Raw genomic sequence first — 21,412 nt, 5'->3', positions numbered from 1 at the left:
GCATTAACCATGTCCTTGCTACTTACCCTCTCGTGTAGTAGGCAACTTACGCTAGCCAAAGGATGAGAATGACTCAACTAATGCGACAAGACTAATAAACGAAACTTCCTATAAAGAACTTATCACCAACCTAAACTATCCATAACACATTGTCCGATTAAAGTAGAGAAATGATGGTCTGAAAATGTATAAACATGTAATATAAACATAAAGAATGTAGGTCTTCAACCATTGTACAATATGAACAATATAAATATTACACAAAAAATACAAAAAAGGAAGACAGAAGACTGTGAATGAATACAAGTTAGGAAGAATGGGAAATGGAACCTTCACCACTCGGACTCTAAGCTCTCACTTACAGGATCACGGGAGAAGAAGAAGAAACTCTTTACGACCATTGGAAAGACTATTTCTTTCGGCCCTTCTCTCTAGAATATCAATCTTATGTTATTATTTTGGCTCCTTCAAGCATCCTCTTTGGCCTATTCAAGCCCTCCTTTTGGCCCATTCATGCCTCCTTTTTGTGGTGGAAGTGGAGTTCTTTTATAGGCATATTTCGGTGAATTTCTTTTATTCTTCTGAGCATGTTAGCGCCACACGCGGAAAGGTGTCTGTCACAGATTACATCATCTCCAACTGTCATTCTTTTCTCCTAGTGAATTACTTTTCTTGTTATGATTTGGTCTTCTCGCCTAGAAATGTTAAAAAGGTATAAACATGCAGTCTATGTATAAAGAATATAGGCTTTCAGCCACCGTACAATATGAACACTATATATACTACAATTAAACAACAAAATGAAAAGATATCATTAATTAATTCTTCTAAAAATGCTACTCATTCCAATTACACTTAAAACAAGAGTATTTTAGGAATAAACAAAAAAGAAATAGAAAAAAGTTGCTATATCCCACATTATCATTACTGCAAAAATCTAATGGTATTTGGTAGATAAACACTGAAAAAACATAAACAAAAGAGGAGAAAAGGAAAGACCAAGGCTGCTCATGCCACAGCTCTAGAGCCTTGCTTGAAAAAGCTAATCAACGAGGAAACATCAATTATTGCTTCTTTGAATCATAACTTTGCCTAAAAAAAAAATATATGGGATTTCAGTCTTACCTAGATTTGCTTTAGCTAAGTGAAATGTATTTGTTTTTTAATGCACTCTCCTTTTGAAGGGACCTCTAATGTTATTCATCTGGAGCTTAAAACTTAAAACTGCAAAGGTTTACTAACCCCTCCATTGAACCTCTGCAGACCGCACTCTCCTTTTGAAGGGACCTCTAATGTTATTCATCTGGAGCTTAAAACTTAAAACTGCAAAGGTTTACTAACCCCTCCATTGAACCTCTGCAGACCAATGAGAAACTATGTCTACATTTCAATATTCAATGTACTTTTGTTGACTAGCGAACAGCAAACTAGGCAAAAGGAACCAAAGATGGGAGGGCGAGGGTAGGCCAGAAAGAAATCTCTTTGGGGTGCACACACTGTTATACAAATTTTTCAAGATGACTTTTTACAGTCACTGCATACAACCAAATACATTCTATTCTGAAAGAAGAAAGAAACCATCATAAGATCCCTCGATTTCACGATGGGGCTTCTAGTTTCATTTATTCACAAGCCAATTTGGTGTCAAAGCTACTCAAACAGATTGCAAAAGCTTGAAATGCTGACAATGGATAACGGTAATCCATGGTAAACATGTCTTTCCCAACCTTTCCAAATTGAAGAATGATCTTGTCATGGTCAGATTGGGAGGATTGGGCATGTTGATTTGGCTGTGATTGGTTTGTAGCTGTTGAAGAAGGCTCTGTAGCGGCTATCAGTTGAAAGTTTTTGACAGAGGCAACAGTTACTCGCCCCCGGAAATTAAGGCACCAACACTGCAACTGCTCATGCCACCGTGGCGGCTTGTTCCTAAGAATCAATGGTCTCTCCTTCCCCGTCTCATCTTCGTCTCGAGAGCCAACAATGTCAGAGAAACGGGAACTACCGAACTCTGTAGAGTTGAAGACAGACTTGGAGAATGATATGCTTCGAAATGAATCCCCAAGGAGTCGAGGAACAACCTCGGGTTGGCCTGGAACAGTGCCACCAGCGTCCAGAGATGAGGTAGGGATGGAGTGCATTGTGCAGTGCATCTTTCGGGGGCCTCTTGTGCCAAGAACGTTCAATTCATAAGTGACTTGAGCAATGTCATAGCTACCAGTTGGGACTTTTGGAGAAACTTTCTTCGAGTAGAATCTACGGCTACGGCCAGGTGGGGAAATCTGGGCATTGTTGTATGGAGGCTGTGTATCATAAATAATGAACTTGGTCCCAAGAAAATTTGACCTGAAATGAAGAGAACAGATCCATGTAAACAAACTAAAAGATGCAACGTGTAACTAGGTACATTTCTACAAGAAAACAATTCGAGATGAATAATTCAATCTAACTGATGCAAATAATTAGTAAAAGCCACAAGATGCACTTTTCCTGTTTGCATTAAGAGATATGTGGTAATCTTTCAATATTTTGAAACTGTTTCCCCAATAATGAAACCTAACGAATATAAAAGAGATGAATTTGACAAACAGGCAGATAAACAAATCAAAATCAGGCCACTCGTATAATTTTTTCCAAAAAAGGAAGGAGTTCGTGAAATATTCAATATTCGTGAAGCATCCCCACTCGTTTATGTTTTGGACTTTTGTCTGTTTGGAAAGCTTTGGCTGTGACTATTAGAAACAATTTCTGTTAAGCTAATCTTGGACAACAAATTCTACTATTAGACCTTCGACATTAAAGTTTGCATGTATGTTTCCCTTATTATGCATTAGTGTAGCTAGGATGCATAATGTGACTGTTAGAGATGACTGTTAAAGATGGCTACATAGATGACCGTTATGAATGACTAAGATATGTATGACTGAGATATGGTCTGACCGAGATATATTATGAAAGAGACATGCTATGATCTACATATGTAATGATTGAGATATGATATTTATGATATACTACATGTATAGGCTATGGTGTTCTGTTAGCTTTGTCTATTAAAATCGTACCCATATAGGTGTCCCTTGAGATCACCACCTATTTATGCATGTGGCTAACTTTTATGAGTGATTTGATGAGGTCACTTTTAGCCCGATTCTCTTAGGCGTTCCTTTGAGTCGCCGAAGACAAGTTTCTCTTAGGTGTTCCTTCGGAATCACCAAAGACCAATTGGGTTTCTTAGGATCACTAGATAGCGTGTGTTCGCGAGCACGATAGTTATGAGATACCTTCTTATTGGACCCTAACGAGAAGTTAACAGACACCTAGCGGGACTAGTAGTGAGTCCATTCATGAGTATATGTTTATACCCACTCTTTTTATATTTAATTTTTCAGGCAAAGGTCTGTAGAGGAAAGCTAGCGAATGACAAGAAGTGACTGTGGTTCGCCATAAGGGAAAGTTTATGATTTCTTCTCCATTTATGCTTACAATATTTTATTTAAAATTTCAGAACTCATGAGTACTCTTAAAATATTTTCTTGTTATTTGAAATAGGGCCCAAACTAATATTTGACATTTTATTTTTATTTCTAGATTATTTGTTTATGATTTATAATTAAGTATTTGACGTTTTTATTGAAAGGTTTAATATCTACTTTTATTTATTTATTTTCTTTTAGAAAATCTTTATTTAAATTAGTAGTAATGACTCCAGCTTAGTATAAAGAGTTGGATCGCTACGTTAAATTTACCAAACCCTCCATTTGAACAAGATCCATATGGAGTGTACATTGATAATCATTCAGCTTGGTGTAATTCCTTCATTTAGAAAAGTGTCATAATTAATAATATCTTAGAGTACCAGGGAACTTGGATGGAGACAAACAATTCTACCTTAGTTTTCCAATGTAAGTGTTGCTTGATCTTGATATATTATCTGCATCCATGGAGATCACGTATTCAGTGCAGGTTGTTCTTCTCGTTCTTTTGGCAGAAAGAAGAAACTTCCCATTATCAACAAGTAAAGCTGCAATAAGGATAAATGTTAAGAGATTGTGGGAAACTCTTGAACTCACCCATTATTGATAAATAAAATTGAGGCTGAACCCTTATCAGACAGATTCATGAACATGTGTGTGTATGCATGCATGCATGTTCCATATCGTAATATTTAATATTTTCAGAATTCATCATCCAAAAGGAGTACTTTGTCAAATATCCAGTTTTAGGAATCACAGTTCATTATCCAATACAAACTCCATTGTAAAATATCTGGACATATATTCGGACTTCATCATCTAATGGTGGAACTACTTTGCTAAATATCCAAGGACTGATATGTAACGACCATGAACACAAAAAAAGAAGATTCACATCTCAAAACAAAACCGATATTACATATAAATTACTTGTAGTTATCCCATTTTAGATAACAGCTGCGTGTGTAAAAGGTTCATGTGATTCATTTAAAATAAAAGCAAATGTTAAAATACACGAGATGATATGATGACGAAACAATGCAGCACTATCCAAAAAATCAGAAATCTTTCGGCATATGGTGGGGAAGAGCCCATAGACACGCATTATGGCAACATCATACCAAATGAGTCACAGGCCCATACAAACAGAGAATGAACCCCATGTCTCTCAATGATTAGATCCTAATGAACAACTTTGGGCAAAAGTATTTAAATCCATATGATGTACAATGAAAGAAAAACAAACAGATGTAACCATGGAAGAAAAGCTTACCAGGACTTAGGCAGAGGTAAAGGTGATAAGTCAAATTAGATTTGTCCCTCTTAATAAAGCACTGAGTGGTTCCATCCCGAGTCCCTGGCTGCAAAAAGAAATGAAATAAGAATTGCAAAAGGTACTCTTCTATGTCTTTCTGCGTTCAACACGTGTGAAAAGAATTACAAACATGGAAAGCACTTTGTTACTTTTGTACCTGTTTTAAGGAGACAGGGAAGGTAATTTTTCCAGAGAACTCCGGATTTTTTACTATCTCTTTGCACATTTCCCTCCACGACCTACAAACAGCAGCACAAGCAACAACATGTTTTCGAGCAGGCCACACACTCTCACTCTCCTCCAGTCTCGTGACTACATCCCGCAATAGCTCAGGTGGGAGACTAGCCCAACGACTGGTTTGAATTACCAGAGGTTGGTCATGCAAATCATGGACTGATCCATGAGATTTACCCCGCTGGTGACCGGGCAGTCTCACCTCAAAACTACGCCTGGATAAACTTCCAAACCCCTCTCTAACATCACGAACTATACTACGAAACGACATCACTGGATGTGTCACAAAATTCTGATTAACGTATGTTTAATGTAGCTGTTGTGTGATGCCACTTAAAAGATAATCGAAACCACAACATACACCACCATCAACTGCATATAAAAGAGACAACATTCAAATGTTATTCATCACACTGAAAAAATAATGAAACAAGGAACACAAAAACATATAAAAGATATTCTATTATGTTCTCTACAAAGACAAGAACCAGCCTAAATACTGGGTTTCCCAAAGACACAAAATGATGAATTTTAGACCTGATGTGAACCAAATTTTGTGTGTGTTCAAATATAATTTATCAATCCGAATCATTTGATTTGATAAACTTAGTAAGCAAAGAGCTCCTCTTGCAAAACTCATCAAGCCAAACGAAAAAAACTGTGCAAAAATTTTAAGTTTCTGACATTTCTGAAGAATGGATTTCTTTTCTGGCCTAGTGAATTTCCGAAACAGCTGAACATAAATTTCAGACACCAACAAAATCATTCAAGCAAACAGAACATAGGTTAATAGGCTATGAATCAGCTGATCAGTGGATTAAAAAACAAAAAAAGAAAAAAAACTGAAACCGCATTATCAAATTCAAAAGCAAGTTACAACTAAATGGTACTCCAGGAAAACAGAAGAAACAAAAAGGAGAACACAAGAAAAAGGTCCAAACACAAAAACCCCATTAGTCAAATAGGTCAATAATCCATTTCCTCACCAAGTGTGCTTCCACAAGGAATACCAAACACAGAAACTAAATGAAAATTTAAACCATACATAAACAAAAGTAAGAAATGGTCAACACAAGCCAAAAAGTAAGGAAATGTTATAAAACCTAAAAGTAGAAGGGTAGAGAAAACCATTGTAGATATAGAAAGTAGCTCTAGACAGTAAGTAAACCTAGTAGCTAAGAAACCCTATTAGAGAGCTTCAGTAAACAGATATAGAAGAAGATTAGAAGCTAAGAAACTTACCAATTGAAGATGAGCAAAATCCAAGGCTGAAAATGAAGAAAATACAGGAATCTGTAGATGGGGTTGAAAACCCACAACCTAAAACAAAAAACCCATGGCAGAAGAATAGATTGAAGAACAAGGGAGCGATAGAAAAGGGAAAAAAAGAAGAAGAAATAGCTCAGGGTCTTCTCCTTTGTAGCTTCTTGAGAGTAAGAACTCTGTTCCTCTGTCTATTTGGGTGAGACAGAACCCAAGTCTTGCAGGCTTAATATTAAATCCAACGCGTGAACCAATTTCTCACAACAAACTACCTTTTTTCTATGAACTGAAAGTTAATTATAATAACAAAAAGAAAAACAATTTCTCTCTCTCTCTTTTCAACACTAAAATAATCTGCTTTCTTCTTTGCTTTACTCAAATTTTAAATGAAAGATTTTTTATTTGCTTTCTTTCATTTCATTTGTCACGGTTTATGTTAAATAATTTTGTGTTAAACAAGTACCACGTGTATTTATATTTTTAATAAACTTGTATTTATGACGGTGTTTGTGGTAAATTATATAACGAAATGATATCCATATGTAACGTTTTAGGTCTAGGATATAGAATTCGCGCCAACATATTTTTTACTTTTTCTTCTGGCTACATCATTTTTACTCGTTTCTATAAACTTTTGAAAAGCAAATACAACTATCTATAATTTTTTTATATATATAAATCTTACATGTATGTTACCCTTCTTCTTATATATATATCGAATGTTTTATTGTTTATGTTTGCTTCTGGACAACAAAGCAAACACAATAAACTACTTCTTTTCAATATTTAAAAAATTGATTAAAATACAAATTCCATCCTCTAAACTTTTATATGTGAAATAATAATATTTGAATTTAAAAATATTTAAATAGATTTCAATTTCCTTAATTTTCATAAATATAGAAAACTTATAAAATATTTATGGTCACGTAATAAAATAAACAAACTAAAAAAAATATATGGGTTTGTCTTTATCATCATTTTCTTCTTTTGTGCGATCTTTTTTTTTTGCTTCTACGATATTTTTGTCCTTTTTATAAATATTTTCATTTGACTTTTTTTTTTTTCATATTATTTTTTCTCCAATTTTTCTTTTCTTTTCTTATCGACAAATTAATCGCATAACATTTTTGTATTTTCTATCGTGGTCGGTGAACTTTTTTCATTTTTGAAATTATATTTGTATCGTTTTTGAAATATCAATTATTTCCATTCATTATTTAGCATATCATTTAAATGATTTATTATTTATTATTTCATAGATTCTATATATCTTTTAAATGTTACTGTTGTAACAAGTGAAACAAAAATTTCATACTACCAAAGTATTAAAAATGTTCTAACTATGTAAAGATTTTTTCAGTCGTTTGTTATTAAAATCAGGTGTGTTTTTGTCATTTTATTAAATCAAATAAATTCTAACAAATATTTGTTAGGTAAATTTTCTTTTAATTTTTTTTTTAAGAACAGAAATAAATTATATGACATTCTCACGTTTTAAAATTTTATATTTGAAATCTGAAAAAAATACTATGAAAATTTATAACAAATATATCATATCAAAACGATTAACTCAAATTATTTATGTGAAAAAGATAAAAAGAACAAAATATTTACAAAATTTTTAACAGCTTTTTTATTCACGTTAATTTATCACTATAAAATAATAAATAAAAGTCTAGAAAAAAAAACTAGATAGATAAGAGAGGTTTAGAAGCACAATTATCATTAATTTACCTATGAATATTAAATATTAATTAATTTTTTTATAGATGTTATATAAAGACAATAAAATTGGAGGCCAACTTATAATAAATTCGTTGATGTTTATAATTATACGGTTAAGGTATTTTTAGGTAGTATTTAAAATATTAAATTTAAAATAAAACATATTTGTTAAATTTAAATTTGAAATAAGGTACGTAAAGTAATATTTATGGAAACATTTTGTTTTGTTTGAGTTACTTTATTTTTGTAAAGATATTTGTCTTGTTTTCATCACCCGTCTCCTCTTTTCTTCTTCATATTACTTTGATCTCTGGCGGTGAGATTTATGTTTCTTTTTCAAAATACATCATCTTAAATTGAACCAACCAATTACTTGTCCCTATTCATCATATAAAAATATAAATTAAAATACCTCAAAAATCCTATTAGTATTATTATTGTTATTTTAATTTCCCCAAGGAGTTTTAATTATTTAAGGCACATATGCAATTACGCAATTACCCCCTGAAGGTTGACTTTAAAAGAGAAGAAAAGGCAAAAGCCGAGAAACCAACCGGCTCATTTCTTACGCGATTCGCAGATTCCCATCATCTCTTGTTGGCGCACCTTAGCATTCTGGGTCGCGTACCTTAGTACTAACTTCTCCAATGTAGCCACGTGTATTTTTCTTTTCTGAAAAACGAAAAATAATCAATTTGGTTGCCGTTGCGGCTGCCAAACATCTCAACCTCTCTTCTATCTTCCGCTAAACTATCATATTCATCTTTATCAAACAACTCTTTCACACAATTATTATCCTCCAATTTCAAATTTAATCTTTATCCATACGATACGATAGAACGCTTCTTATGGTTTGTTACAATTTTTATAAAGGAACGTCTGTAGAAATGACAAAACAAGTTATAATAATTAAGTTTATAGCACACGTATACTTTATTATTTGTAAAAATGACAAAAACAAAATTCAACCCACATATCAAGAGATAAAATGTCACAAATTCCCTCGTTACTAATATACATTTAATACAACTATATACACGTCTAATACACTTAATATCGCTTGATACACTTGATACTTCTTGGTACATCGATACATTTGATGCACCTGATACTTTTTAATATACTCGATAGTACCTTTTGATACACATATAAAACATCTTGATACACATAATACTTCTCGTTACACTTGATACCCCTTATGCCTTGATACACTTAAATACTTCACTTATAAGTTTGATACACCGCCAATAAAATTGTTATGCTTTATTGGTACACTAAACAAATTTGATACGTTTGATGTACATGATATGTTTGATACACTTGATGCATTGTAGATACATTTAGTATTCTTCACTTATATATTTAGTTTTAAGAGTAGGACAATACTACATGAAATTGGGGATCTTCTGATGCTGCCAAGTGTCGGCACAGATACCCAAAAGCATTAAGGAAAGGTCTCCTGTTGTATATGGTGTCGTTGAAAAGGAAGTTGGTAGTAGTTCGTAAGGGAAGTGTAACTTCTGATGTGCAAACGGAAAGGCATCGGGAATGCCTTTCTCCCGACGCCGCTATTGTTGACGGATAGAGAACGTCGACAATAGGGGACTGCTGACATCCCCTTCCAACATCGGGAGATAGGTACTTTCAACGCGTTGCTCACAACGTCAGGGAAAGGGCATCATTCCTGACGCATAAAAGGTGTATGGAGACATTTTTAATATATGTATTTTTTCTAATTATCGTATTCAATTTTTTTTATCGTGCAATACTCTTTTGGGTTTCGATTCGATTTAAATTAAATAAAATTATGAAAGATAACTAACATAAAATTGATGAAAAATATTAAAATACCAAATTATAATTTATATTAGAAACTAAATGTTAAGTTGGTTTTTTTACTAGGCTCTTTAACAATTTTTTTTATCATTCTCATTATTATTCAATTGCATGTTATTGTATAATAATATCCATGAATATGTTAATATATTCTAAATGTCTCTAATCGATTATTCTTGTGGAAAAAATAATAAATTAATATTAGTATGAGTTATAATTGATAATCTTAGGATAATTATATGTAGAAACATAAATTATAATCATATTTTCTTATTAGAGAATAAGAATTGGACTGAACATTTTTTAGATTATTACATGGACATGTGTCATAAATAATCTCAAATAATTGATTGATTATATCCTTATATTATGATAGTGTCAAACATAAGAATTAATCTATTTTGATGCAATTAAACATTATCTTTAATCAAATAATTATAAAGATTGTACTGGAATAACGTAGTTGACAATAATTAATTCATGAAAGTCAATTTTAATATTTAGCAAATATAATTTAAACAAAATGAAACGTACTTAAATATGAGTGTTACTTCTTCAAATATTTTTCTCGTCTCACTAAAGTCTCTATCAATTTGATTATGGTTTGCATCAAAAGTAGTTGGGCCTCAAGTCCAACTTATAAGAAAGTACGGATTTAATGGCATGTACACCACAGCCGACGAAATAATACATCAAAAGTGAGTTGGTCTATCATCATGTAGGCCCATGGCCCATGTGGCCCAGATTCAGGCCCAACTTTATGATCAAAAGTTTAAAACAATGAAAGAAGAACCGGAAAAGGCAAATGAGTTAACCAAACGAATTATAATAATAGGTTACAATTTGATGGTAAATATATCAAACTCTATCAATCATGTTATATGTAACTTTCGTGAGGTATAATTACTGTTGTCACAACGTGACTAACAGTTTTTTACTAGGGCAACGGTTAGTAGGAGGTCGGGGTGGAATAAGATATATAAAATTTATTTATCTGGAAGAGAATGGATTATGATATTGGGGGTTGTGGTCCAATTGTATGATAAAAAAAACAGCGTTAGCAAACAAACTTTTTGAAAATTCATTGGTAAAGGCTTATCCTGTTATCCATTTGTGTCTCTCAACATCATAGATGTGGACATCAGTAAGAGAGAGCAAAAGCAAAGAAGTTGACGTGAGAGAGATGAGAATGGTTTTTTTTTTTCTTCTTTTTAATACCTATACGAAATTAAATTAAACTAAAATTTCTAAAGTTAAAATTGATTTATTTTAAATTTTAGTTTGGTACTTTCCTTTTCCCATTTTAAGTTGATGTTGTGTGAACACATGGGGGGCCTGCCACCCTTTACTTGCTCAAAATGGGTTTTTCTTTTTTCGTTTTTTTTTTCTCTTTCAAGTGCTTTGGTTGGACCCCCATCAGGTCCCATTTACAAATTGTACCTCTTCTTAATTAAACTTTGTACTTTCTTTTTCTTCTATTTTTCTTTTTAGTTTACTGTAATCATGCCACTTCAGTATTTGATTCAACTTATAAGCTTTATGATTAGTTTAGAATTTAAGGTTTTAATTAAGTATACAGAAAAAAAGTACTTTGATAACCACATGCTCTCATGTTCCAATGATGTACAGAATTGCAGCAATCCAGTATGTGTGTATAAATATAAATAAGTAACTTAGTAATCTGAAAAGTGATTTTTCAGCATTGAAAACAACTATCAATGCAAGAAATCCACAGCACGTGCTTTTGATGAGCCTTATGATTTACTCTTTCTTTCCCTCCCACACACACACACACACAAACAGACTTTTAATTTAAGTAGTAACCTTCACGTAGTAATCTTCATAAATAATCTTTTTTATATTACTTTTAAGAATAGTAAAAGAAGAAGAAAAGAAAGGTGTTCCTTTAAATAATTAAGGGTAATTTGGTATGACATTTGAAAGGTTGAAAAAGCACTTTTTCAATTGTATTTTGTTTCATGATTGGGATGTAATTTTGAAAATTTGAGGAGCAAAAGTGTTTTATGTTAAAACAACACTGTTCTAAATTATATAGAAAGATGAAAGTTTTAAGGGAGAAAAAAAAATAGAGAGCTAAGAAAAGAAAAAACATGTTAAAGTCATTGGAGAAATATTGAGAGAAATTTAATTGGGAAAACAAAAATTGGAATGTAGAGAAACAGAGAAATGAAGTTATAGAGATAGGAAAATAATTAAAGACTAAGAAACAGAAAAGTTAAAAACATAATCGATCAACTTAAATCCTCCAAATTATGTGATCATATCTACGCATTTTGTTAACAATAACCAATACCGACGAAAAAGAATCATAAACTAATGAGTTAACAACAAAAAGTATTCGTTTGAATCCTCCATATTTGAGTGAAAAATCAAGTGCAAAATGTTCGATCACCAGAAAAACAAGAGAAAGAAAGTTCAAAACCATTGGAGAGGAAAAAGGTGGGAATAATTTGTTTCTTTTTATAAAAATAGAATAAAATTAGTGGAAAACATTATAAGAACTCTTGACACAGAAAATTAGAGACAAATAAATGATAAAATTGAACAATATTGTAAATGTAATAAAATATGAGAAATTGCATCACATAACCAACAAAAATTTAGAAAAAAACAACTCCACAAACGCCTCTTTTTTGTTTATTGCAAATATAACAAATATAACAAGTAATTAGATATATTAAAGGGTTATCAGAAAGTTATCAAGAGACTATCAAAGAGTTATCTACTTTTGGAATTTAGAAAATGTAGTGACATGAACTCTATTATCATAATTTTTTTTTGCTACTTTTGCAAACACTCCATAAAATATTATAAATGTGTAGATATCCACGGCTTACATAAGTTACCAATTGTCATATTACTCTCCTTCAATTCCATGTTCTAACATTCATCTTATTGAATTTCATATTGTAACATATACAACGACATGTCCTATAAATAGTATGTAGTGCATTTGTTAGACAATATATCACACTTGAGTTCAATTGTTTTCTATACTTTCTCTCTTATCTATTCTATTTTTGTGTTGCTTTGTTGTTCTTGTTTAGTATGATTGTTCATATTTCATAATACGTTATTAGCACGATTTTCTACACTTTGATCATTTTCAAAAGGTAGGGCTATAATATTCTCTTTTGTTTTGTAATTTTGAACATCGTATAAAATATTTTATGTAAACATTATGCATCGTTTAAATGTTTGAGAGCATATTCTTTTATGCCTATTAACACGTTTTAGTTTTACTTATTATGTTTACAAAATGATTGTTTGGTAAAAATTGCTATTAATCTATAATAATTTTATGGTTTGGATGATTGTTCATGTTTAGTTCTTATTTTATTTCTTTTTTGACCTATTTCTAATTTGAGTATAGGAAGTATAATTTGGCTAAATGTTTTGATTTTGCGATTTGGATAAGAAGTTGGATTTTGAATCTATCTGTGGAAAGGATTAAGTGATAAAATTTTATATAGTTAAGTATACGTTTTGCGATTAAGAAGTTAGTTCGCGAGGAAGTTTTGAGAAAAGAAGGATTTGCGATAAGACCTATAAGTCTAAACGCTCACAAGAGAAAGAGTCTTCGTGAGAAAAGGTGGGTAGTCTACATAAGTAGTTATTGTATTAGGACCTTAAAAAATTATGTTAAGCGGTTAAAGCTTTTTGTGATATGGAGTTAGACGAGAAGAAAAGTTTGACGAGAAGATGTCAAATTTTATTTGACAAGAGTTAATGCGTAAGATTAAGGATTTAAGCATGACTAAGATAAAGATTAATTTTATACGTGGAAAGTTTTAAGTAGGAGCTGACAATTGGACAAAGATTTGAGAATGACTAGTTCAGGTTAAAGAGTAGTATAAATAAATGATTTAGATCACTTGCTACGAGAACGTTTAGACTACATACGAGATCGTTTATGTTGAGTATTTTTGTAAAAAAGAAATAATAATTTTCTTTTTATGGTTATTTAAATAAAGGATATTATTTAAAGACAAAAGATTTTCGTTCATAATAGAATTCTTTTATCTATATCATTGCATAAAGAAGTTACAGGAGAATATTATCGTGATTTTTAAATAGTTAAGCTATTGGCTTAGTTCAGCGTGTGCATGGATGAAAAATTGATTTCGGAGAAGTTCTCTCTTGAAGAATTATTATTTGTGAAGGTAGTTGAATTGTCTTCTTTATGAAGATGGATTACCGAAGTTTTGCAAGTGGAATTTACGTTGCACATGTAGATAAGAAATATGAAAGAAGACTGAAATAGTTGAACTGCGATCAATGAATTCAGGAAGTTTATTTTCAAGAAGATTCAGACACAAATTCAAGGGGAGCCTGTCTTTGATTAAATTTTTGTGTTATTTGTTCTTTGTGTTTCTTTAGCTATTCTCTCAGTTATTTACTTTTGTTATAGTTGGAGGATATAGTTGATCATCTCACTTATTTTCATTTTAGACGGAGTGCAAAATAATTTTTCATGTGTATGTGATTGATTAATCGTGGGGGTATTTTTGTTATTTCACATTGTTTTATACCGTGTAAAAAAAGAACAAAACGCAAAAATATTTACAAACAATTTTGAAAAAGGAAAAAACTCACAAGCTCATAAGGTGAAATAACAAAAATACTCTACGATTAACCGATCGCATACACTTGAAAAAACGATCTTGTACCCTTGTACTAAACTTAAACGATCTTGTACCTAGTCTAAACGATCTTGTATAAAATCTAAATGATCTTGCTACATGATCTTGTACCGTTATACTCAGTCTAAACGATCTTGTATCAAAACTAAATAATTTATTAGTGATAATGGTCTATCTCTGTATATTTGGGATTGATAACTTATCGTTTATACATTGTTACACAATCGTTTAGATCTTGTAGCAATATTGTTTAGATATTGTACCAAGAAGAAAAAAAAGAAGATGAGCTATGAAGAAGAAAGAAGAAATTAGGTGAGAGAAGATAAAGAAATCACAAACAAAAAGAAGTGGAAATATGAAGTAGAAGAAGTATGAAGAAGAGAAGAGTAAATTGTAAAAAAAGAAGAAAATGAAGTGAAGTGAAGAATGGTTCCGTAATATGCAAAACTAACAAATGACAAGTTTGTAATTCATGAAAAAACAATTGTGGTTTCATAGGCTTTAACTTTTTGTTACGACATATTGAACACGAACTATACCTATACATGATCTTCTACTCTCATACCAAAAACTATTTACGGTTTTACTATATTTACGTAAGTTATCCAATATTATATCTATACACACACATACATATATATATATAGTGTCACAAGGTTGCTTACGTAATTAAATAAAAGGAAGAATCATTAAAATGGTTGTGAATTTCTGACTGTAGAATAAACCTTGACGGGAAAGCCTTCTTTTCACGTGATGTCATCTCATTGATAGTTGAACTATATATATATAATATAGACAAAAAAACAACATTTAATATGTAACTAAAAATATTAACTTATGGACAAAATAGTCAAGCTCAAATTCAATCTTCTTTTAAAATAAATACAAGCATTGTTAAGGTACTCAGTGTAATCTGAAAGGTCATTAAGAAACAGTCCTCGCATTGTTCAAAATCTTCATCCTATGTCAAGCTTCTCTTTCTCTTTAAATTAACTTAGTCCGGTCATTAATTGGTAAATTTATGGTGCCATCCAAGGAATTTGCGAATATATATATATATAAATGGGAAACTTTTTATTATTTAAATAAATCAAAATAATCGTGATAGATAACAATATTAAGAATAATTAATTGTATAACAACATTTTTAATGAATTGAAAATCAACCATAGACTTTATCGATGATATACTTTTGTCAGTGTGATCGTCTTTTTCACTGGTAGAGACTCCCAGTTAGCAATATAGTCTATCATTGTAGATGTAAAATTGATCTAAATTTTGTTGTATTTATAAAAAAAATTTACAATGTTATATCTGCTAATATTTTGAATTTATAGGTCGCACTTATCTCATTATTTAATGTAACAAACTAATGTTAACGTGAAAAGTGTGTCTAATTTGATTATTTTTTGTGTTATTTTACTTGTGTTTTGCATCAATATGAACTTCCAAAACCTACCATAGAAAAACTTGAACGGAATGAAGAGTAGAGTATGTTTAATTCAATTACATCTAAAATTTTTATTGCATTGTTACTTTCAAATTTATTGTTACTATTCCAACGGTAAAAGTACGAATTTTGACACTTTTACTCTTGTTATTATCATTATCTCTATATTGTTTGAAGCATATGAATAAGAGAAGATAATGGTTGAAGAAGGAGAGATGAGAAAGAAGGAGAGAAATGGAGAGTTGTTCAATACACTTTTTGACAAGAAGTAATCATTTTCGTCGCCAAAATGCCTCAGCTCCACTCCTATTCTCAACTACAACCACAAGCAATCAACACTCATTGTTGAACAAAAAAATTCAGTCAATTTAATTCTACCACGTCATCAAAATTGTGATGATCATAATTTGATTGGATTTTGAGTAGTCAAGTTTTTTCATATCCAACTCAATGCAAGCCCATGATGAAAAATCGGACCAAACAAGGGGGCCCGAGCCCAACAAGAAATGTGTCCAAGTCTAAGCTCAAGCTCAACACGCAAATGGGCCCAAGTTCAAGCCCAACAAACAAATGGACCCAAGCCCAAACCAACCTAAAACCCATGAAGTTTCTCTATAAATAGAAACCTTTGCCACTCATTTAAAGAGTCTTTGGCTGAAAGAAGAATTGAAGCTCTGAAGAGTTGAAGATTCAAACTTCTACAAGCTCTCAAGATATGCAAGTTTGTACCATCATCGAGATCAACAACTTTTGAAAGATTGAAGACTTGGAAGATTAAGCTTTCCTTGGATTCCAAAAGATCAAAGTTTAAATCGACTTGCAGCTAAAACATTCTGAAGCCCGAAGACCAAGAAGTTTTAAGTTTTTAACTTGTATTCGAGGCAAAACATCAAATGAGTAAATACTAGAGATTGTGTTGAGCAAGAAATTTCGGCCAATTAAATTTTGCCATATCATCACAACAAATATTTGATAATTATATTTTTATTGGATTTTGATAATTATGTTTACTCAACCCAAACCCAAATCTAAGCCCAACAAGTAAATTGGTATAAGTCCAACCCTAACAAGCAAATGTGCCCAAGCCCACCTAAAGCCCATAAAATTTCTCTATAAATAGAGACCTTTGCGATTCATTTGAGAGAGTCTTTGGTTATAGGAAGAATCGAAGCTCTGAAGCTCTGAAGAATTGAAAATTCAAACTTCTACAAGCTCTTAAGACGTGCAAGTTCGTATCAACCTCGAGATCAACAACTTCTGAAAGATTGAAGACTTGGAAGATTAAACTTTCCTTGGTTTCCAGAAGATCGAAGTTCAAATCGACTTGTAACTACAACATCCTAAAGATTGAAGATAAAGAAGTTCTAAGTTTTAACTTGAATTCGAGAGAAAATATCAAATGAGTAAATACTAGAGATTGTATCCACTATATCAATCAATATATCAAAGTTCAATTCTACGAAATACATTTTCTTCGAAATCTCGTGTGAACAGATTGTATTCACAATATTCATCAATGTATCAAAGTTCAATTCTACGAATTACATTTCTTCCAAATCTCGTGTGAACAGTTTGGCACGCCCAGTTGGACAATCTCTACCTTTTATCTCTTCCTCTTTTGAAGATCATCGAAAGAAATCATGACATCCCAAGGCAACACTTTCAAAGCTCCAAGTGACATCAGTAAGCAGCCAAATACTCGCAGCCGCTCAAGGGAGACTCAATCATCTGAGAAAATATCATCCTTTGAGGTCACAAAGAACATTTGGGAACAACTGTCCAAGCCATCAAAAGGAGGAATTATAATCAAAGAAAATCCTGCGATTGACGAACAAATTTTCTCCTGTGAACGCTTGAATGAGGAGACTCCTCATTTAAATATCATGTTGGTTATGGCGACTGGCGTGGATACAAGTGAAGACATAATGACTGAGCTTGAAAAAAAGATCAACATGTTCATGAAGGTTGTTGAAGAAAAGGATAATAAGATTGCATCTCTCAAGAATCACATCGAACGTCGTGATGCTGCTGAATCAAGCCATATGCTCTTCAATATTTGTTGATTTATTTTTTATTTAATTTTATAAAGTCTTATATTTAAAGGATGTGTCTCATATTAAAGTAATGACTTCAATTAGTTAGAAAAGTTGGGTCGTTATATAGGATGTGTTTGTAAATGCAAAAAAGTTATGACCATGTGTCAATTATGCAATCTTAACAAAAATAGATTCTATGTTTAAGATTAAAAAAAATCAATTTGTTTTTTAGATGGTTGAATGTTAAGCATTTAACCTAACACCAATTTATTTTTACTATTCCCAAATCAAATATTTTCTTTAACAAATTAAAGAAAAATAATAAAAATAAAAATAAGAAATTTAGAAATCACACCTAAACTCAAGGTTGTTAATCTTCAAATAATGTATATTATCTAAGTCGAGCATCAAAATGTCTTGAACTTCATACTATCTGGAGTAGAGTATTAATAAATATATCTACCGACATTTGTTTCACCAAGCTAATTTTCTAATTGAGAGTTACGTGTAGATAGAAAAGTGTATCAAAGTAAAAACTATATAAATATATTCATATGATTTCTTATGAAAATTTACAATTGTATTTTTAGTAATTGTTTATAATTGAAAATTAGTTAAAGGAAAACTAAAACTGTTTACATTGATACAATGTGAAAATATATAAAAAGACTGCTTGTCTGTCATATGTCTTAATCGTTCTTACGGTTTGTCATATGTTTTATCTTGGACAAATTATCTATAATATTATCGTTAATAAGAATTAATTTTTCATAAGTAGAATTTTCTTTACTATTTTTCATAATAGTTATCTATATATATATATAATGAATCAAATCTCTAACCAAAATTTTCACATCGACTAACATTCAAACTATTTAATAAATTTTAATTTTCATAAAGCCAAATAATTTTTCCAACTTCACCTAAATCTCGTAACATACAATTAAACTAAATTCTCAACAAACACTCCAAATTCAAATTATTTAATTAATTAAATATTCATCCAACAAATATTTAATTAAGGACGAATAAGTTAATTTTAATTAAATAAAAATAAAATAATTATCTTAATTTTTTTTTGTTTGTTGAGGCATTAGAGTATATACGCAGATAGCAAATATGAGTAGAAGGAAGAAAAAAAGAGTTTGTAATAAGAGAGAGAATGAAGTTTTGGTGGGGTGGGTGAGCTGGCGCCAGATGAATAAGGAGGTTAATCCACATGGTAGACAGACACAAAATGTAAATGTAAAGTGACACTCACATCACATGCCCAATCCCCATGTGAAAACTCAACCTTTTGTCTCCATCTTATTTCTCTCCCTCCCCCCTCTCTTCCCATCCAATTCAACTCAACCAATATTTCAATCTATTCTATCAATTCTAGCTTAAAAGTGTAGTAAATATTTTAATTTATTTTGTTATTTTTAAAAATGTTATTTTTATATTTATATTTTTTTTTATTAAGATATCAAAGAAGCACGAATACAAAAAGTAGGAAGGTAATTAATTAATTAATTATAATGTTATAGTAAAAAGAGGAAAGATAGCACAAAAATAAGTAATAGCTATGGAATGTAGTTTTGTTAACATATAAAAAGAGAGAGAGAGTCACCTGAGACAAAAGAGAAAAAAGAGAAAAGAAAAGTATCCTAAACATTACCAAACAAACCCTACTCTATTTCCTCCTCCACACCTTTCAATAATAAAATTTGTATGTAGCTTAGTTTATCATTACAATATAATTTATTTGGCCGATTAGGTTTAAGTATGATCTTTTTATATTTAGTAGATAATTCTTTTTTTTTTTTCTCGATAGACTATTTTTCTATTTTTTTTTCAAAATGTTGGTTGATCAAGATTGTCTACCAAATATAAAAGATCTTGAAGAAAAAAAAAAGTCTTTCAGATTTGGCTCCCAAATACAAACAATCGTGTAAAAAAGAATAGTAAAATGTAAACGATTGTGTACCAAATAGTCTTTAAAAAAAATCGCTTAAATTTGCGTAGTCAAATTTAAACTATCAAATCTAAACGATCATGTATTAAATATAAATGATCTTGAACATAATCTAAATGATTGTATACTAAAAAATATTTTTAAAAAAATCGTTGAAATTTAGCTACTCCGATCAAATGTAAACGATCATATACCAAATATAATCGTTTGTGTACCAAAATAGTGAAAAATTGTTTAGATTTGACTACCCAAATTTAAACGATTAAATCTAAATGATTGTGTACCAAATAAACTTGAAAAAAAATATCGTTTAGATTTGACCGATCAAATTTAAACGATAGTGTAGGAAAAAATAGAGAAATCTAAACGATCATTTTTCAAATATATTACACGCTTTGAATGTGAATTAGTTATAGACATTTTTTTTTTATCTTTTTGATAGTAAGTTAATGGATTTTTTCCATTTTTAAAATTATTTTATGTAGCGTAGATATTTAAGTTGTTTGTTATATTTTTGAAATGAGTTTGTTAATTTATTTTATTTGTTCGTAAGATTGCTTCTAAAGAACAACAACTTGACAACTTGAAGCTTTTGAATATTTGTTTATAACAAAAATAACTTCAACGTTTGTTATTATATTTTAATCTTTATCTCCACTTGTAAGGTTGGACCATGTGGTATGTCACATTTTGGGGTTATTTTTATTCATTTTCTTGAAGAGTTACCCAACTGTAAGGTTCCAAAACCTCGATGCTTCATGTGACAAAGACCAATGGGTTGTTTCTAATTTTTATAAGGTTTAATGTGAAATCTTTTTTACTATATACAAACTTAATTATATTATTCTCCCTCTTCTTCTTCTGTTAAAAAATACTTCTGATGTGGAAAACCCTACTTCATCATCAAAATTTAACCATCCATATATACTTATTATTTTTGGTAAACGCAAAATTTTAATAGGTTTTTTAAAAAATATATAACGAACCGGTAAAATATTTACATTCTATAACAATTTCAAAAACTAAGAAAGTCCAAGGGTTATAGTGATAAATACCATACATACTCCAGTCAAGCACGCGATTAATTGACCATACGTGCATGTGAGTAATTTTCTTCTAAACGATCGTGTATTACAGTTTAAACGAATGATCAACGATCGTTTATAATACACGATCGTACGTGTAGTTTTTAACAATGGAAAAAAGACTTTAATTTTAAACAATTGTGTGTTGACCATGCTAAACGATTGTGTTGACTATGGTAAGCGATCGTTTAGATCATAGTCACACGATTCTGTAGTTCTTTTTAAACGATATGAAAAAGGGCTCCAAATCTAAACGATCGTGTTGACCATGCTAAACAGGTTGTTGACTATGGTAAGTGATTGTTTAGATCATATCAACACGATCGTGTAGTTCTTTTTAAAAGATGGAAAAAGAGCTTTAAATTTAAACG

At 30.9% G+C, this 21,412-nt stretch overlaps 1 protein-coding gene across 1 annotated transcript; it reads right to left on the bottom strand.

Annotated features, from left to right (window-relative positions):
- Window positions 1–1,361: 1,361 nt before the first annotated feature.
- Window positions 1,362–6,560, bottom strand: LOC101206041 (tubby-like F-box protein 8). Its single transcript, XM_004140844.3, has 5 exons — window positions 6,265–6,560; window positions 4,946–5,394; window positions 4,747–4,834; window positions 3,889–4,021; window positions 1,362–2,346 (listed from the first exon to the last, which is right to left on the bottom strand). Exons 2-5 carry the CDS (start codon window positions 5,291–5,293, stop codon window positions 1,623–1,625), a joined length of 1,293 nt encoding a protein of 430 aa, XP_004140892.1. The 5' UTR covers window positions 5,294–5,394; window positions 6,265–6,560; the 3' UTR covers window positions 1,362–1,622.
- Between the last annotated feature and the right edge of the window lie 14,852 nt (window positions 6,561–21,412).

Source organism: Cucumis sativus, chromosome 6, assembly GCF_000004075.3.
Source record: "Cucumis sativus cultivar 9930 chromosome 6, Cucumber_9930_V3, whole genome shotgun sequence".
Classification (NCBI taxonomy): Eukaryota; Viridiplantae; Streptophyta; class Magnoliopsida; order Cucurbitales; family Cucurbitaceae; genus Cucumis; species Cucumis sativus.
The sequence above is the reverse complement of the archived record's forward strand: the minus strand, read 5'-3'. Positions and strand labels throughout refer to the sequence as shown.

What these genes read in the sequence shown, in the direction of transcription:
- LOC101206041 (XM_004140844.3), bottom strand. Translation starts at nt 5,293, where the DNA reads ATGTCGTTTCGTAGTATAGTTCGTGATGTTAGAGAGGGGTTTGGAAGT. An exon ending in TCCCTGTCTCCTTAAAACAG is followed by an intron (nt 4,835 to 4,945) that starts GTACAAAAGTAA and finishes TTCTTTTTGCAG; the next exon opens with CCAGGGACTCGGGATGGAAC. An exon ending in ACTTACATTGGAAAACTAAG is followed by an intron (nt 2,347 to 3,888) that starts GTAGAATTGTTT and finishes TCTTCATTTCAG; the next exon opens with GTCAAATTTTCTTGGGACCA.